The following is a 19,755-nucleotide window of genomic DNA, read 5'->3' as shown; positions in this document are numbered from 1 at the left end:
CTCTGCTGCATATTTCTACACCCCCACATCCCTGTACCCACCCCCACACATACACCTGCACCTCTGTATCCCTCCAGCACACCATTGTACACTGCAGCAAGTGAACTTGGCACCCCACACACCGCTAAGGCCCCTTTCACATTTCTATTCTGATTACTGCTGAGCAAACGGATATGTCCGCTCCGCTGATGCAGGGCAGACATGGACACAGACCGCTGCTCTCTATGAGGCTGTTGGATGGAAACGGACCACCAGGCCATTTCCATCCAACTGTCATTCAATCCGATCCGCCAGACAGATGAGGAATGTATCTCCCATCGGTCTGTTTTTAGCAGATCGGATGGTCGCGGGTGTCAGTGGACACAGGTCTGCTGACATCCACTGCTCCATAGAGAGCAATAGATGGTCTGATCTGGTCTGCCTGAATAACGGACAGGCCAACCTGATCAGTCCGCCAGTGTGAAAGGGGCCTAACACATCTGTGCTCTGTACCCACTCCACCTCCAACCCCCAGCACGTCTCTGTACCCCCCCCCCCACTTTCATCCCATGGCCACTCACTTGAATGTTGATGACAGTCTGTGGTGCCCGCAGCATCTCCCCCTGCACCTCTGGCTGTCAGTTTACTATGCAGTGGGGGGAGGTGGGAGGAGGCGATCAGCAGCTCTATGGTGCCCGCGGTATCTCCCTGGGGCTAGTAATTTACTTCACGGGTGTATTCAGTGGAGAGGGGAGGGGCCTCTGACTCTGGCATGTATCGGCAAGAATGTACGAGCAGAGCAACTCACTTGTACACTGAAGAGTGAAGGCAATACATGCCTGTGTCAGAGGTCCCTCCCCTCTCCACTGTATACACTTGGGAAGTTAACTACTAGCCCCAGGTAGACCCTGCGGCCCACGGCCACCAAAGAGACACTGATTTCCCCCTCCCACCTCCCCCCACTGCATAGTAAACTGACAGCCAGAGGTGGAGGGGGAGATGCCGGTCTTGCCCCCCCCCCACAGTGGCAGAATGCGGCGCCCCCCCTGCGGCGCCTGGGTGTGGTGCACCCCGTGCACCCACCCAGGATCCGCCTTGGATACAGGAGGGGCGCACGGGCTCCCTGCAGCAATGGGCCGGGTCGCTGTCACGACTCCTGCGACTCCTATAGCTAAGCCCCTGACTATGTCCCAGTTGACATGAATGGGACTGCCCACACAAGAATGCATGAAACATCTTTGCATCCCCTTGCAGGTAAACACAGCCCTCACATGAGTATACACTTTAGTACGCCCTTGTGAATGAGGTCTAAAACCTAGTTAAAACAACAAAAACATTTTAAAGTGTACAATGCCTTAAAAGAGTTTAAAATACTGATTTATTGAAAATAAAAGAAAAATGGTATGGAAAAAGATATAAACAGACAAGCTACAACAGCAAAATAAAAAGTAAAGCATATTTAAGTGGAGTTTGCCTTTTGTTCAGTGCGGAGCTCATATCACTTAGACAGTAAGTTTAATTTGATGCAACAGAGTCACTGGCCCTAAGTGAAGTGACAGAAAGGTGTACAGCCTTGACCAATCATGCTATCCCCCTGGTTTACTGCAGCAGCTTGAAGGTTGTAGCTGGGTCCCCTGGACATCCTCTAGGCCGTAAGTTCCTGCAAACATTGCCTTGGACATTATCCGGCTCTGATTTGGGCATTTATGTTTCAAAGGACATTGTGTCCTCAAAAGAGATAGCAATCTAACGAACCTGTAAGGTTAGATGGCAAGTTAACAGCCCTTTAGACCCAACCATCTACGTGTATTCAATTTACAGGATCTCATTATAAGCCTGAGTGGTGGTTGTCTGATTCCATTACAGATAGGATGCCACATACCCAGTTTATCTTCACGATGGTCCTTCCTGATATCCAGAAACTCTCTGATCTTGTTTACTTCCACAGACGGGTCTCCACCCATGTTATGTTTTCCTGAGGTGTTAAGGAAAAATTGTTATTGTTTTGTGGACGCAGAGGCACTGATAGTACTGTTATGGGGATGAAGTTTGCTGGCCAAACTGGTATTGTCATGAGCAAGATATGGACTAACTGTGATTATATAGAGTAGGACAAAGCCAGACTTTTAATCAGTGGCATAGCGTGGGGGGTGCGGGGGGTGCCGTGGCCCCGGGCGCGACATTTAGGGGGGCGCCAGTATGTGTCACTACTGGCTGCCTCCTCCTAATTTCAAGTTCCTATGTCCCCCACGCTCTGGCTGCCATGTTAAGTGTCCGGCGCCCTGTGATTGAGCGTATGGGGGTCATGTGAGGCGAAGGGCTGGCCTGTCCTCGATCGCTCCTGAAGTCCCGCCTCCGCACATGACCCCTATACGCCCAATCACAGTGCGCTGGACACTGAACATGGCAGCAGCCAGAGAGCGGGGGAGAGAAGCAACAATGTGAGCCGCCGCTGTTTTCTCCTCCTCCTCCGGACCGATGCAGGCCAGGACAAGAAGGTGAGTGAGACTCCCTCGTGAGAGTCATGTTACTGGCCCGGGGGAGGGGGGGGGGGATGGGTGAGAGAGGCTGTAGGCAGGACAGTATAGTGGTCAGTATAGTGGCCAGTATAGTGTAGTATAGTGGTCAGTATAGTGTAGTATAGTGGTCAGTATAGTGGTCAGTATAGTGGTCAGTATAGTGTAGAATAGTGGACAGTATAGTGGACAGTGTAGTGTAGTATAGTGGTTAGTATAGTGGTCAGTATAGTGTAGTTTAGTATGGAGGTCAGTGTAGTGTAGTATAGTATAGTGGTCAGTGTAGTATAGTGTGGTGGTCAGTATAGTGTAGCATGGTGGTCAGTGTAGTGTAGTATGGTGGTCAGTGTAGTGTAGTATGGTGGTCAGTGTAGTGTAGTATAGTGGTCAGTGTAGTGTAGTATAGTGGTCAGTGTAGTATAGTGGACAGTGTAGTGTAGTATGGTGGACAGTGTAGTGTAGTATGGTGGTCAGTGTAGTGTAGTATGGTGGTCAGTGTAGTGTAGTATAGTGGTCAGTGTAGTGTAGTATAGTGGACAGTGTAGTGTAGTACTGTGGACAGTGTAGTGTAGTATAGTGGACAGTGTAGTGTAGTGTAGTATAGTGGTCAGTGTAGTGTAGTATGGTGGACAGTGTAGTGTAGTATGGTGGACAGTGTAGTGGACAGTATAGTGTAGTGGACAGTATAGTGTAGTGGACAGTGTAGTGTAGTGGACAGTGTAGTGTAGTGTAGTGGACAGTGTAGTGTAGTATAGTGGTCAGTGTAGTGTAGTATGGTGGACAGTGTAGTGTAGTAGACATTGTAGTGTAGTATGGTGGTCAGTGTAGTGTAGTATAGTGGTCAGTGTAGTGTAGTATGGTGGTCAGTGTAGTGTAGTATGGTGGTCAGTGTACTGTAGTATGGTGGACAGTGTAGTGTAGTATGGTGGTCAGTGTAGTGTAGTATAGTGGTCAGTGTAGTGTAGTATAGTGGTCAGTGTAGTGTAGTGTGGTGGACAGGGTAGTGTAGTATGGTGGTCAGTGTAGTGTAGTATGGTGGTCAGTGTAGTGTAGTATGGTGGACAGTGTAATGTAGTATGGTGGACAGTGTAGTGTAGTATGGTGGACAGTGTAGTGTAGTATGGTGGACAGTGTAGTGGTCAGTGTAGTGGACAGTATAGTGTAGTGGACAGTGTAGTGGACAGGGTAGTGTAGTGGTCAGTGTAGTTCTCAGTGTAGTGGACAGTATAGTATAGTGGTCAGTGTAGTGTGTAATGGTCAGTAAAGGAATCAGGTTGGTCAGTGTTGAAATCAAGTAGGTAATTGTAGTGGTCAGTATAGGAATCAGGTAGGTCAGTACTATTGTATTTGAAGGGACTCGGGCAGTGCTAAAAGTCCGCAGGTCAGTATAGTGGTCAGTATAGTGTAGTATAGTGGTCAGTATAGTGTAGTATAGTGGTTAGTATAGTGGTCAGTATAGTGGTCAGTATAGTGGTCAGTATAGTGTAGAATAGTGGACAGTATAGTGGACAGTGTAGTGTAGTATAGTGGTTAGTATAGTGGTCAGTATAGTGTAGTTTAGTATGGAGGTCAGTGTAGTATAGTGTGGTGGTCAGTATAGTGTAGTATGGTGGTCAGTGTAGTGTAGTATGGTGGTCAGTGTAGTGTAGTATAGTGGTCAGTGTAGTGTAGTATAGTGGTCAGTGTAGTGTAGTATAGTGGACAGTGTAGTGTAGTATGGTGGTCAGTGTAGTGTAGTATGGTGGTCAGTGTAGTGTAGTATAGTGGTCAGTGTAGTGTAGTATGGTGGACAGTGTAGTGTAGTGTAGTAGACTGTGTAGTGTAGTATGGTGGTCAGTGTAGTGTAGTATGGTGGTCAGTGTAGTGTAGTATGGTGGTCAGTGTAGTGTAGTATGGTGGACAGTGTAGTGTAGTATGGTGGTCAGTGTAGTGTAGTATGGTGGACAGTGTAGTGTAGTATGGTGGTCAGTGTAGTGTAGTATAGTGGACAGTGTAGTGTAGTATTGTGGACAGTGTAGTGTAGTATTGTGGACAGTGTAGTGTAGTATAGTGGACAGTGTAGTGTAGTATAGTGGTCAGTGTAGTGTAGTATGGTGGACAGTGTAGTGGTCAGTGTAGTGGACAGTATAGTGTAGTGGACAGTGTAGTGTAGTGGTCAGTGTAGTTCTCAGTGTAGTGGACAGTATAGTATAGTGGTCAGTGTAGTGTAGTATAGTGGTCAGTATAGTGGTCAGTATAGTGTAGTATAGTGTAGTATAGTGGTCAGTATAGTGTAGTATAGTGGTCAGTATAGTGGTCAGTATAGTGTAGAATAGTGGACAGTATAGTGGACAGTGTAGTGTAGTATAGTGGTTAGTATAGTGGTCAGTATAGTGTAGTTTAGTATGGAGGTCAGTGTAGTGTAGTATAGTATAGTGGTCAGTGTAGTATAGTGTGGTGGTCAGTATAGTGTAGTATGGTGGTCAGTGTAGTGTAGTATGGTGGTCAGTGTAGTGTAGTATGGTGGTCAGTGTAGTGTAGTATAGTGGTCAGTGTAGTGTAGTATAGTGGTCAGTGTAGTATAGTGGACAGTGTAGTGTAGTATGGTGGACAGTGTAGTGTAGTATGGTGGTCAGTGTAGTGTAGTATAGTGGTCAGTGTAGTGTAGTATAGTGGACAGTGTAGTGTAGTACTGTGGACAGTGTAGTGTAGTATAGTGGACAGTGTAGTGTAGTGTAGTGTAGTATAGTGGTCAGTGTAGTGTAGTATGGTGGACAGTGTAGTGTAGTATGCTGGACAGTGTAGTGTAGTATGGTGGACAGTGTAGTGGACAGTATAGTGTAGTGGACAGTGTAGTGTAGTGGACAGTGTAGTGTAGTATAGTGGTCAGTGTAGTGTAGTATGGTGGACAGTGTAGTGTAGTGTAGTAGACAGTGTAGTGTAGTATGGTGGTCAGTGTAGTGTAGTATAGTGGTCAGTGTAGTGTAGTATGGTGGTCAGTGTAGTGCAGTATGGTGGTCAGTGTACTGTAGTATGGTGGACAGTGTAGTGTAGTATGGTGGTCAGTGTAGTGTAGTATAGTGGTCAGTGTAGTGTAGTATAGTGGTCAGTGTAGTGTAGTATGGTGGACAGTGTAGTGTAGTATGGTGGTCAGTGTAGTGTAGTATGGTGGTCAGTGTAGTGTAGTATGGTGGTCAGTGTAGTGTAGTATGGTGGACAGTGTAGTGTAGTATGGTGGACAGTGTAGTGGTCAGTGTAGTGGACAGTATAGTGTAGTGGACAGTGTAGTGGACAGTGTAGTGTAGTGGTCAGTGTAGTTCTCAGTGTAGTGGACAGTATAGTATAGTGGTCAGTGTAGTGTGTAATGGTCAGTAAAGGAATCAGGTTGGTCAGTGTTGAAATCAAGTAGGTAATTGTAGTGGTCAGTATAGGAATCAGGTAGGTCAGTACTATTGTATTTGAAGGGACTCGGGCAGTGCTAAAAGTCCGCAGGTCAGTATAGTGGTCAGTATAGTGTAGTATAGTGGTCAGTATAGTGTAGTATAGTGGTCAGTATAGTGCAGAATAGTGGACAGTATAGTGGACAGTGTAGTGTAGTATAGTGGTTAGTATAGTGGTCAGTATAGTGTAGTTTAGTATGGAGGTCAGTGTAGTATAGTGTGGTGGTCAGTATAGTGTAGTATGGTGGTCAGTGTAGTGTAGTATGGTGGTCAGTGTAGTGTAGTATGGTGGTCAGTGTAGTGTAGTATGGTGGTCAGTGTAGTGTAGTATAGTGGTCAGTGTAGTGTAGTATGGTGGACAGTGTAGTGTAGTGTAGTAGACTGTGTAGTGTAGTATGGTGTTCAGTGTAGTGTAGTATGGTGGTCAGTGTAGTGTAGTATGGTGGTCAGTGTAGTGTAGTATGGTGGACAGTGTAGTGTAGTATGGTGGACAGTGTAGTGTAGTATGGTGGTCAGTGTAGTGTAGTATAGTTGTCAGTGTAGTGTAGTATAGTGGTCAGTGTAGTGTACTATAGTGGACATTGTAGTGTAGTATTGTGGACAGTGTAGTGTAGTATAGTGGACAGTGTAGTGTAGTATAGTGGTCAGTGTAGTGTAGTATGGTGGACAGTGTAGTGTAGTATGGTGGACAGTGTAGTGTAGTATGGTGGACAGTGTAGTGGACAGTATAGTGTAGTGGACAGTGTAGTGTAGTGGTCAGTGTAGTGTAGTATAGTGGTCAGTGTAGTGTAGTATAGTGGTCAGTGTAGTGTAGTATAGTGGACAGTGTAGTGTAGTATGGTGGTCAGTGTAGTGTAGTATGGTGGTCAGTGTAGTGTAGTATAGTGGTCAGTGTAGTGTAGTATGGTGGACAGTGTAGTGTAGTAGACAGTGTAGTGTAGTATGGTGGTCAGTGTAGTGTAGTATGGTGGTCAGTGTAGTGTAGTATGGTGGACAGTGTAGTGTAGTATGGTGGTCAGTGTAGTGTAGTATGGTGGACAGTGTAGTGTAGTATGGTGGTCAGTGTAGTGTAGTATAGTGGACAGTATAGTGTAGTATAGTGGTCAGTGTAGTGTAGTATGGTGGACAGTGTAGTGTAGTATGGTGGACAGTGTAGTGTAGTATGGTGGACAGTGTAGTGGACAGTATAGTGTAGTGGACAGTGTAGTGTAGTGGTCAGTGTAGTGTAGTATAGTGGTCAGTGTAGTATAGTGGACAGTGTAGTGTAGTATGGTGGACAGTGTAGTGTAGTATGGTGGACAGTGTAGTGGACAGTATAGTGTAGTGGACAGTGTAGTGTAGTGGTCAGTGTAGTGTAGTGGTCAGTGTAGTGTAGTATAGTGGTCAGTGTAGTGTAGTATGGTGGACAGTGTAGTGTAGTGTAGTAGACAGTGTAGTGTAGTATGGTGGTCAGTGTAGTGTAGTATAGTGGTCAGTGTAGTGTAGTATGGTGGTCAGTGTAGTATAGTATGGTGGTCAGTGTAGTGTAGTATGGTGGACAGTGTAGTGTAGTATGGTGGTCAGTGTAGTGTAGTATGGTGGTCAGTGTAGTGTAGTATAGTGGTCAGTGTAGTGTAGTATGGTGGACAGTGTAGTGTAGTATGGTGGACAGTGTAGTGGTCAGTGTAGTGGACAGTACAGTGTAGTGGTCAGTGTAGTTCTCAGTGTAGTGGACAGTATAGTATAGTGGTCAGTGTAGTGTGTAATGGTAAGTAAAGGAATCAGGTTGGTCAGTGTTGAAATCAAGTAGGTAATTGTAGTGGTCAGTATAGGAATCAGGTAGGTCAGTACTATTGTATTTGAAGGGACTCGGGCAGTGCTAAAAGTCCGCAGGTCAGTATAGTGGTCAGTATAGTGTAGTATAGTATGGTAGACAGTGTAGTGTAGTATGGTGGACAGTGTAGTGTAGTATGGTGGACAGTGTAGTGGACAGTATAGTGTAGTGGACAGTGTAGTGTAGTGGTCAGTGTAGTGTAGTATAGTGGTCAGTGTAGTATAGTGGTCAGTGTAGTATAGTGGACAGTGTAGTGTAGTATGGTGGACAGTGTAGTGTAGTATGGTGGACAGTGTAGTGTAGTGGACAGTGTAGTGTAGTGGTCAGTGTAGTGTAGTGGTCAGTGTAGTGCAGTATAGTGGTCAGTGTAGTGTAGTATAGTGGACAGTGTAGTGTAGTGTAGTAGACAGTGTAGTGTAGTATGGTGGTCAGTGTAGTGTAGTATAGTGGTCAGTGTAGTGTAGTATGGTGGTCAGTGTAGTATAGTATGGTGGTCAGTGTAGTGTAGTATGGTGGTCAGTGTAGTGTAGTATGGTGGTCCGTGTAGTGTAGTATAGTGGTCAGTGTAGTGTAGTATGGTGGACAGTGTAGTGTAGTATGGTGGACAGTGTAGTGGTCAGTGTAGTGGACAGTACAGTGTAGTGGTCAGTGTAGTTCTCAGTGTAGTGGACAGTATAGTATAGTGGTCAGTGTAGTGTGTAATGGTAAGTAAAGGAATCAGGTTGGTCAGTGTTGAAATCAAGTAGGTAATTGTAGTGGTCAGTATAGGAATCAGGTAGGTCAGTACTATTGTATTTGAAGGGACTCGGGCAGTGCTAAAAGTCCGCAGGTCAGTATAGTGGTCAGTATAGTGTAGTATAGTGGTCAGTATAGTGTAGTATAGTGGTTAGTATAGTGGTCAGTATAGTGGTCAGTATAGTGTAGAATAGTGGACAGTATAGTGGACAGTGTAGTGTAGTATAGTGGTTAGTATAGTGGTCAGCATAGTGTAGTTTAGTATGGAGGTCAGTGTAGTGTAGTATAGTATAGTGGTCAGTGTAGTATAGTGTGGTGGTCAGTATAGTGTAGTATGGTGGTCAGTGTAGTGTAGTATGGTGGTCAGTGTAGTGTAGTATGGTGGTCAGTGTAGTGTAGTACAGTGGTCAGTGTAGTATAGTATAGTGGTCAGTGTAGTGTAGTATAGTGGTCAGTGTAGTGTAGTATAGTGGTCAGTGTAGTGTAGTATGGTGGTCAGTGTAGTGTAGTATAGTGGTCAGTGTAGTGTAGTATAGTGGACAGTGTAGTGTAGTATTGTGGACAGTGTAGTGTAGTATAGTGGTCAGTGTAGTGTAGTATGGTGGACAGTGTAGTGGACAGAATAGTGTAGTGGACAGTGTAGTGTAGTGGTCAGTGTAGTGTAGTATAGTGGTCAGTGTAGTGTAGTAGACAGTGTAGTGTAGTATGGTGGTCAGTGTAGTGTAGTATGGTGGTCAGTGTAGTGTAGTATGGTGGTCAGTGTAGTGTAGTATAGTGGTCAGTGTAGTGTAGTATGGTGGACAGTGTAGTGTAATATGGTGGACAGTGTAGTGTAGTATGGTGGACAGTGTAGTGTAGTATGGTGGACAGTGTAGTGGTCAGTGTAGTGGACAGTATAGTGTAGTGGACAGTGTATTGTAGTATGGTGGACAGTGTAGTGGACAGTATAGTGTAGTGGACAGTGTAGTGTAGTGGTCAGTGTAGTGTAGTATAGTGGTCAGTGTAGTGTAGTATGGTGGACAGTGTAGTATGGTGGTCAGTGTAGTGTAGTATGGTGGTCAGTGTAGTGTAGTATGGTGGTCAGTGTAGTGTAGTATAGTGGTCAGTGTAGTGTAGTATGGTGGACAGTGTAGTGTAGTATAGTGGTCAGTGTAGTGTAGTATGGTGGACAGTGTAGTGTAGTATGGTGGACATTGTAGTGTAGTATGGTGGACAGTGTAGTATAGTATGGTGGACAGTGTAGTGGTCAGTGTAGTGGACAGTATAGTGTAGTATAGTGGTCAGTATAGTGTAGTATAGTGGTCAGTATAGTGGTCAGTATAGTGTAGAACAGTGGACAGTATAGTGGACAGTGTAGTATAGTGGTTAGTATAGTGGTCAGTATAGTGTAGTTTAGTATGGAGGTCAGTGTAGTGTAGTATAGTATAGTGGTCAGTGTAGTATAGTGTGGTGGTCAGTATAGTGTAGTATGGTGGTCAGTGTAGTGTAGTATGGTGGTCAGTGTAGTGTAGTATAGTGGTCAGTGTAGTGTAGTATAGTGGTCAGTGTAGTGTAGTATGGTGGTCAGTGTAGTGTAGTATAGTGATCAGTGTAGTGTAGTATAGTGGACAGTGTAGTGTAGTATGGTGGTCAGTGTAGTGTAGTATAGTGGTCAGTGTAGTGTAGTATAGTGGACAGTGTAGTGTAGTATGGTGGTCAGTGTAGTGTAGTATAGTGGACAGTGTAGTGTAGTATGGTGGTCAGTGTAGTGTAGTATAGTGGTCAGTGTAGTGTAGTATGGTGGACAGTGTAGTGTAGTATAGTGGTCAGTGTAGTGTAGTATAGTGAACAGTGTAGTATAGTGGACAGTGTAGTGTAGTATAGTGGTCAGTGTAGTGTAGTATAGTGGTCAGTGTAGTGTAGTATGGTGGACAGTGTAGTGTAGTATGGTGGACAGTGTAGTGTAGTATGGTGGACAGTGTAGTGGACAGTATAGTGTAGTGGACAGTGTAGTGTAGTGGTCAGTGTAGTGTAGTATAGTGGTCAGTGTAGTGTAGTATGGTGGACAGTGTAGTGTAGTAGACAGTGTAGTGTAGTATGGTGGTCAGTGTAGTGTAGTATAGTGGTCAGTGTAGTGTAGTATAGTGGTCAGTGTAGTGTAGTATAGTGGACAGTGTAGTGTAGTATAGTGGTCAGTGTAGTGTAGTATGGTGGACAGTGTAGTGTAGTATGGTGGACAGTGTAGTGGACAGTATAGTGTAGTGGACATTGTAGTGTAGTGGTCAGTGTAGTGTAGTATAGTGGTCAGTGTAGTCTAGTATGGTGGACAGTGTAGTGTAGTAGACAGTGTAGTGTAGTATGGTGGTCAGTGTAGTGTAGTATGGTGGTCAGTGTAGTGTAGTATGGTGGTCAGTGTAGTGTAGTATAGTGGTCAGTGTAGTGTAGTATGGTGGACAGTGTAGTGTAGTATAGTGGTCAGTGTAGTGTAGTATGGTGGACAGTGTAGTGTAGTATGGTGGACAGTGTAGTGTAGTATGGTGGACAGTGTAGTAGACATTGCAGTGGACAGTGTAGTGTAGTATGGTGGACAGTGTAGTGGACAGTATAGTGTAGTGGTCAGTGTAGTGTAGTACAGTGGTCAGTGTAGTGTAGTATGGTGGTCAGTGTAGTGTAGTATGGTGGTCAGTGTAGTGTAGTATGGTGGTCAGTGTAGTATTGTATAGTGGTCAGTGTAGTGTAGTATGGTGGACAGTGTAGTGTAGTATAGTGGTCAGTGTAGTGTAGTATGGTGGACAGTGTAGTGTAGTATAGTGGTCAGTGTAGTGTAGTATGGTGGACAGTGTAATGTAGTATGGTGGACAGTGTAGTGTAGTATGGTGGACAGTGTAGTGTAGTATGGTGGACAGTGTAGTGGTCAGTGTAGTGGACAGTATAGTGTAGTGGACAGTGTAGTGGACAGTGTAGAGTAGTGGTCAGTGTAGTTCTCAGTGTAGTGGACAGTATAGTATAGTGGTCAGTGTAGTGTGTAATGGTCAGTAGAGGAATCAGGTTGGTCAGTGTTGAAATCAAGTAGGTTAATGTAGTGAACAGTATAGGAATCAGGTAGGTCAGTACTATTGTATTTGAAGGGACTCGGGCAGTGCTAAAAGGTTAGGGGGCGCAAATTACTTGCCTTGCCCCGGGTGCTGACAACCCACGCTACGCCACTGCTTTTAATTATTAGGACATGGACTAACTCCTATTGAAAAGAGTAGCTAATTGAAGGGCAGAGGATGTCAGGTATAAGACATAAAAGATGATTATAAGGAGCAAAACATTGACTAATGGAGAATAGGCAAAGGGAGGAGGTGATCAGTGGTAAGCTGTAGAATAAAGGAGGTTGTCAAGAGTAAAACATGGTCTGGCTAAGGTTCTTAGGAATAGGCCATGGACTGACTAAGGTTACCAGGAGTAGACCATGGACTGTCTAAGGTTGTCATGAATAGACCATGAACTGACTAAGGTTGGCATGAATAGACCATGGACTGTCTAAGGTTGGCATGACTAGACCATGGACTGATTAAGGTTGCCAGGAGTAGGCCATGGACTGACTAAGGTTGCCAGGAGTAGACCATGGACTGACTAAGGTTGCCAGGAGTAACCATGGACTAACTATGGTTGTCAGTAGTAATCAATGAACTAAGGTTGCCCAAAGCAGGGCATGAACTTGATGAGATTTTCAGGAGTTGGATCAGACACTTAATACTTACCATCAGTCAAAAGTATAATAATATTAGAATGTTCGAGAAATTTCTCGTTTCTCTGATTATCCAGAGACAGTTGATTATAGACTTCCTGAAGGGCACCCCGTGTATTAGTTCCTTGTTTATCAGAATGTTCTGTGGGAGTATAAATGGGAAAAAAACAACTGTGAACATTGACATCTTCTGAAAAGTGATATAGTGTATATAGCACATGGGCACATGTTAGTCTTCCAGCTATGGGAAGAGGCAATTTATGCATCTCTACCAGCTGTAAGGGAAGTACAAACCCCAGCATGATACAACTGGAGATTCTTCAACCAGGGATAAACATACAGTTTCAGCAAGAATAACATAGGAAGAATTTTGGTAACATGCCAGAGTAGAATAAAGAGCTCACTCAGTCACCAGGCTCCACATACAGTATAAAATATCATTCTTTTGTGGATTGGAAATTGAATAATCCAGCTAATACTTTACCTGAATATTTAAATTTTTTAATATCTTCTATAACTTTTTCGGCTTCTGTATTGATCTCAGACTCTGAGAGAGTCACAATTTTTTTTATCTGTGAAGCATAGGTGATGACCGAATACCGAGGTGTAAAGTCAAAGCTGGAAACCTTCAAACAAACATATGTATGCATGAATATAAGATATAGTGTCAAGTCAAAGATTGTCAGATTATATAGTTATCGTAATTCCATAGGCGTGCGCAGGGGGAGTGCCAGGTGTCCCTGGGCACACCCTAATCACTCTGTGTGGTGCCAATTTCACCCACTGCCTGGGCTTACCCTGTGTTGTGCCCCCTGCAGTGCTCCTGGCTTCCCTCATCTCCTCTCCCCCCCGGCTGCTGTGGGGGGATGCTTCAGGAAGGAGAGCAGGGGCAGGAGCTAGACAATATGTCATTTTCTTTTCTTAATGAACACAGTGAACTCACTCACTGTGTTCCTTCATTGCTGAAGCATAGTAAAGTGTTTTACTTAATAAGTGTTAGTAAGTGTTTACTATGCTTATGTTTTTTTGAATGAACAGGAAGCCGCTCAGCACAGAGCACTTACCATTTTCATTCACTGTCCAGTGCAGCTGAGGCTGCAGACAAAGACATGTGTATTTGAGCTTTGGGGTGCACACCTATGCATAATTCCTATTAATAACAACAAAGTAGAGCCCAAAGGGGGATAGGGAAAGTGTAATGCCGCGTACACACGGTCGGACTTTTCGTCTACAAAAGTCCGACAGCCTGTCCGACAGACTTCCGGTGGACTTTCGGCGGACTTGCAGCAGACTTTCTAACGAACGGACTTGCCTACACACGACCACACAAAAGTCCGACGGATTCGTACGTGATGACGTACACCGGACTAAAATAAGGAAGTTCATAGCCAGTAGCCAATAGCTGCCCTAGCATGGGTTTTTGTCCGTCGGACTAGCACACAGACGAGCGGATTTCGGGGTCCGTCGTAGTTACGACGTAAAGATTTGAAGCATGTTTCAAATCTAAAGTCCGTCGGATTTGAGGCTGAAAAAGTCTGCTGAAAGTCCGGAGAAGCCCACACACGATCGGATTACCAGCCAGCTTTAGTCCGTCGGCGTCCGTTGGACTTTTGTAGACGAAAAGTCCGACCGTGTGTACGCGGCATAATAAGCCATAGCTGTTCAACTGGTGTGGCTATGACAATCTGAAAGGTTTAAAATATCTCCATGTCCCAGCCAGGTACCTACTGCACCACTCTGACCTCTCTAGGAAACACTATAAGATTCTTTGTTGATCCACCTGTTGAATGATGCCTGGGCCTGCATGCCGTTACTCTGAAAACAGGATATCTCCCCATCGTTCATTTGGTTTAATAAAATTGCCAAAATTCGCTCAATGCAAAACATTTTAGCCTCGCTTTAGGCCATGTGGAAGATTCAGCCATATGTGATTCTATTGGACTCTCTTTACCTGTTCAAAGGAACATGCATCGATCATGTATTTGGGGGAGTGAGATTTTCACTTTTCACTCCTCCAATCCTTCTACTTTTTTTCTATCTTTTGACGAATTGGTCTTCACTGTATGATGCTATGTTGAAAATTTGGCAATATGTTGGTGTTTTGGTTAAAATACAGATCTAATGTATACGCTCTTTAGCTTGCTATTCAGGCTTTGATCCTGACCATACATTCTATAGACAGGGTGGCTTTCCGTTTAGTCTATTTTGTTATTTTGTTATATTGCCTTTGAAATTGCTTATGCTGAACTCTGTATATATTCTTCCAGTATTATTATCTGTATGTAAAATTCTTAAAATAAAGAGTGTTTACAAAAAATAATACACTGTATCTACAAGCCAAGGTCTGCTTTTAAATGTGCCCCCTCTCCTCCTTGGTACATAGACTTAATACATCTGTAGGGGGAAAAAATGTAGATGATATACTTACTATGACCCCAGCTTCTGTAGTACAGGGCATGATTTCATCTTCCTGCCAACAAGATCCCGGAGAATGCTGAGTATTCCAAATTTTGTGTGAAGATGCTGCAGCACAGTGTAGGATCCTCTTCTCAGTGAGATTTGGGCTACTCAACATCCCCCTGAATCCCGCTAGAAGGATCATTAAGTAATCCTCACCTAGGTGCCAGGGGAAAGGCAAGTGTAATATCTAATTGTTTCCCTTACAGGTATTTTGGACAATCAACATTCTGTGGTCATGTGTGTTGGGAATGTTTCTGACGCTCAACTGAGGAAGCTGCTTGGACGAGAAGTGAGACATCATCAACGTTGTAGAACAAATCCAGTTGAATGTGACTAACTACTACCAGCTATACCATACCAATGAGAGCCTTCACAGACAATCTCCTTTTCCTAAATGGTTGGTACTGGAAGCCCACTATGCCAGCATGTTCTTTCCACATTGTGGCTGAAAAGATTTCATCCTAGAGACACCAACATACACAATATTACCAAAAGTATTGAGACGCCTGTCTTTACACGCACAGGAACTTTAATGGCATCCCAGTCTTAGTCCATAGGGTTCAATATTGAATTGGTCCACCCTTTGCAGCTATAACAGCCTCAACTCTTCTGGGAAGGCTGTCCACAAGGTTTAGGAGGGTGTCTCCTAATGTGTGTGTGTAAAGGCATGTGCCCCAATACTTTTGGTAATATAGTGTAGGTTCATCGATTTGCTTCCTGCCCTATCCTGGGAAATGCAGTGCAGCCCTCAATAGGACCTAGACTTTTTCCGTCTGTACAGCAGCACTACAGGGATTATCTAGTTAATGACATAATAACTATTGCACTTTCGGACTTCGGTCTAGAGTATGTGCCTTACAGTATATGTAAGGCTGGCCTTAGTTGACCCACATTTTTTTTCCAAAAAATATTTAACGGATTCCCCCATCTACACAAGCAAGGTGAATGGATGAATCCTCCCCACTGTGCCATTGTATTCTGACAGTGGGATTCCTCTGCTGTGAGAATACACTAAATGGCAGCTGCAGTTGCTGATCGACATAAGTCTTCCGCCATTTTCATTCATCTTCAACAGAAGTTGATTGTTAGATCGGCTTCTGTCAAGCAGGAACGGCCATTCGGAGCACGCATGCTCCGAACGTGCGCTCCTCCCTACTCTCTCACCATCCGGAAGTGATGTGTCCGGCCGCCCCTAAGCCGAATCTGAGAACCAGGAAGCGTTGGGAGCCACCAGCGCAGCCAGGAACATCAGCTGCCTCTCCACCTGCGAGCCGACCGCTTCCCCCCAGAAATGGATGAACTTCCTATACCATTTCACGTGCGCTGTAATCTCTACAATCTTGTGAGTTTAAAGCAGAGCTCTGCCGAATTTTTTTTTTTAAAAAGTCAGCAGCTACAAATACTGCAGCTGCTGACTTTTATAACATGGACACTTACCTGTCCAGGGCGCCCGCGATGTCGGCACCCGAGGCTGAACCGTCTCTCGGTCCTCGGGTGCTGCCGCCTACATCTTCAGTAAGGGAGTCAGGAAGTGAAGGCTATCGCCTTCACTTCCCGGTTCCCTACTGCACATGCGCGAGTCGTGCAGCGCAATACGGATGGTCCCTGCTGTCTCTGGGACCCGTGTGTTTCCCATGCAGACAGCGGGGGGAGGACGGGAAGTGGCGTAAATACCTGCAGATTCTGCGGATATCTATGCCGGAAGTGGGTGCAAGTATTATTCAGGTATCTGCACCCCCCTCCCCCCTGAAAGGTGCCAACTGTGACATCCGAGGGGGGGCAGGAATCCGATGAGCAGAAGTTCACTTTTGGGTGGAACTCCACTTTAAATTCGTCTGTCCTATATTAAAATGTTTTTATCACGCTGCACTTAGATGGCGCTGCTCTCTTCTTTGTTTTTTACTGTCTACAGAGCCCCTTCTAGCTTGTTATGAGCTGGCAGCCATCCAGAGTCAGCCCATCTGTGACCATCTACACACCTCTTGCTGCATTTGAACTCTCATGCATGGGCTCCCCACTATGAGCCTTGAGGCGATTCAGTTCGCAATTGCAGCGCTTTACAAATCATTCATTCATTCATTCATTCATTCATTCATTCACTATAGAGAGTAGATTGATCGCCCATTTCTCTCTATTTGAGCTGACATAGCGCACATGAACATATATAACACAATGGTTGACAAAGGATGTTGTTGAGTTTGTTTGCACCGTCTATTTGATTATATACTGTATTTTATATTTCATCTTATTGCGCTAATGATTTATAGAGTACCATTTTTTCTATATATTTTCTTATATTTTTTGTAGTATTGAGAATTGTTTTATATTTGTGTTTGATATATTTACTGATGCATTTAAAATGTGACCTACTGCTCATTCTCTTTTTTCGTTGGCACCTGCTACTATGTCCTCAATCCACACCTAGGCAATGATGATCTCACATTGTCCAGCCCCCCAGCCACCAGCAACTCCTGGGACACATCACATATCCCAGGAGGCTGCAGGACCAGTCTCCCTGTGCCATGCAATCTCATGCCAGACATTCGCGCAACAAATGTTTTACAAATAGACCCTAAAGTGTTAGTTCTCTGTCTTTATTTTGTTTTATGTTTTTTTATAGATCCTTTAGGTTATGTGTGTGAGACTCATACCCACAGCACAGTAATTAAGGGGTATTTTTTGCCTACATGGACCGCAAACTATGTGCTATCGGTAGGCTTACAATTCTTTAACCATGCCCCTTTAAGACATTCCCATTATTCAGTGCAATGTAGTCATTCTCATTTTCATTGTGGCGTAATGCACATGCTGTATGTCTTCTGTGTCCCAAGGTGTTCCTCTTTCACAAGCTCCATACTTGGGAAGTATTACACGGGCAATACAGTTCCCACTTCTAACAAATGAGCTACACTGCCTCCAAAGCACTTCCTGAAAAAAACAGTTGTAATAATTCTCCTTCACATGGGGCAATTACATCCAAGCCCTGTGCAGGTCCATGTTTATCCACACGGGAATTCAATGGTGTTTAACCACTTCAATACAGGTCATTTTCACCCCCTTCCTGCCCAGATCAATTTTTAGTTGTCAGCGCTGTTGCTGTCACTTTGAATTGACGTCCTTTTTTCCCCACAAATAGAACTTTCTTTTGGTGGTATTTGATCACCTCTGCGGTTTTTATTTTTTGCGCTATAAACAAAAGAAGAGCAACAATTTTGAAAAACACACAATATTTTTTACTTTTTGCTATAATAAATATCCCAGTTTAAAAAGAAAAAAAATTTCCTCAGTTTAGGCCGATATGCATTCTTCTACATATTTGTGCTAAAAAAATCGCAATAAGCGTATATTGATTGGGTTGCGCAAAAGTTATAGCGTCTACAAAATAGGGGATAGATTTATGGCATTTTTTTTTTTTTACTAGTAATGGCGGTGATCTGCGATTTTTTTTCGTGACTGCGACATTATGGCGGACACATCGAACACTTTTGACACTATTTTGGGACCATTCACATTTATACAGAGATCAGTGCTATAACATTGCACTGATTACTGTGTAAATGTGACAGGCAGGGAAGGGGTTAACGCAAGGTGGTGATTGAGGGGTTAACTGTGTTTGCTAGGGAGTGTTTCTAACTGTAGGGGGAGGGGACTCACAAGGGGAGGAGACCGATCAGTGTTCCCCTGTACTGGGAACACACCATCGTCTTCTCTCCCCTGACAGGACGTGGATCTGTGTGTTTATACACACAGATCCACGGTCCTGCTCGGTTACCTAGTGGGCCGGGAAGCCCAGGACATCATATGACGCCCACCCAGGATGGGAGATCCCATCTGTGGGCATCATATTACTATAGGCGGGTATTGAAGTGGTTAATTTGACATCCATGTGGGTGAGGGTGTGTGTCCCTGAACTCACCCTGGGTGCATTCTGGGTCTTGCACCCGCACAGATATCACATTGGGAGCATGGCTATATTTGTGCAGCCACTGTGTCCCAATAGATAGCTATGAGACTGCTGACACAGGGATGCATAGAACATCTGTGCATCCCCATGCCAGTAGCACATGGTCCTGCATGGGGCACGGATGTAATCTTGCCATGTGAACAAGGCCTACATTTTTGTGCACACAAAGTTGATGCTAAAAACAGTATAATTGCAAAAACAAGCAGTCTTAGTAAGGCTCCTATCACACGGGCTTGTCCACTTGCTCAGCGAGGGATCAATCCGCTGATCCCCGCTGATCTGGCGGATGAGAGGACCGTCTCCGCTCACTGTGCAGAGACAGACCTGTAAGACCCAGTTCACACAGGGGCGACTTGTCAGGTGACTTAGCCGCCTGACAAGTTGCGTCCCGTTCTGTACTATGGAACCATTCTAATAGGAGCGACTCAAGTCGCTCCAACTTAGAAAAAGGTTCTAGTACTACTTTTGGGGCGACTTCAGGCGACTTGCATTGACTTCTAAACAGAAGTCGTTTTGCAAGTCGCCACTGAAGTCGTGTGCAGGTCACCTCACAGAGTCGGCCTGCAAGTCGTGTTGCCCGTTGGTGTGAACCGGCGCTAAGAGTCCCGCTCTCCTCTATGGGGAGGTAGGATGAAAATGGACCACCTGTCTGTTTTCATCCAAACCGATCCGCCAATCGGATGGAAAAAAGGACCTCCATCCGTCTGGATTTAGCAGACAGGATCGGATTGGATAGCAGCGGGTGTCAGCGCACATGTCACCGCTGACATCTGCCTCTCCATAGGGTTGAATGTAGGATCCGATCAGGTCCACCTGAAAAACTGACAGGCGGATCTGTTAGGAAAGCCCGTAGAAAGGGGCCTAACTAGTGAATTATTCATTGTGATGGGATATTTATTCTGTGTTTACCCTCTCGATGTCACATTTCCTGCCGGCTAAACATAAGGCTCTGTACCTTCTCTATGAATGTTTCCGCAATGTCCTTTGCCGTATTGAAATTCTTCACTCCAACACTTTTTGACGCATCAATGATAATGAAGATATTCATGAGGCCACCTGTTTTTACTTGCAGTTTACGATCGCTTTTATCTGTAAACAGTACAGACAAAAATTAAATCACTAGAAATATACACATTTAGGTCTGTTTCAGACAG

At 44.6% G+C, this 19,755-nt stretch overlaps 1 protein-coding gene across 1 annotated transcript in view; it reads right to left on the bottom strand.

Moving 5' to 3' along the window:
- The window catches only part of LOC141107589 (complement factor B-like), an 88,338-nt gene that overhangs the window by 38,493 nt on the left and 30,090 nt on the right, over positions 1-19,755 (bottom strand). Inside the window, exons 6-9 of the mRNA XM_073598434.1 lie at positions 19,557-19,690; positions 12,662-12,803; positions 12,191-12,319; positions 1,862-1,954 (exon numbers count right to left, since the gene is read on the bottom strand). Of these exons, the coding sequence (XP_073454535.1) occupies positions 1,862-1,954; positions 12,191-12,319; positions 12,662-12,803; positions 19,557-19,690 (498 nt within the window). The remainder of the gene's footprint in view (positions 1-1,861; positions 1,955-12,190; positions 12,320-12,661; positions 12,804-19,556; positions 19,691-19,755) is intronic.

This window comes from Aquarana catesbeiana, linkage group LG09, assembly GCF_042186555.1.
Source record: "Aquarana catesbeiana isolate 2022-GZ linkage group LG09, ASM4218655v1, whole genome shotgun sequence".
NCBI classification, from domain to species: Eukaryota; Metazoa; Chordata; class Amphibia; order Anura; family Ranidae; genus Aquarana; species Aquarana catesbeiana.
The sequence above is the reverse complement of the archived record's forward strand: the minus strand, read 5'-3'. Positions and strand labels throughout refer to the sequence as shown.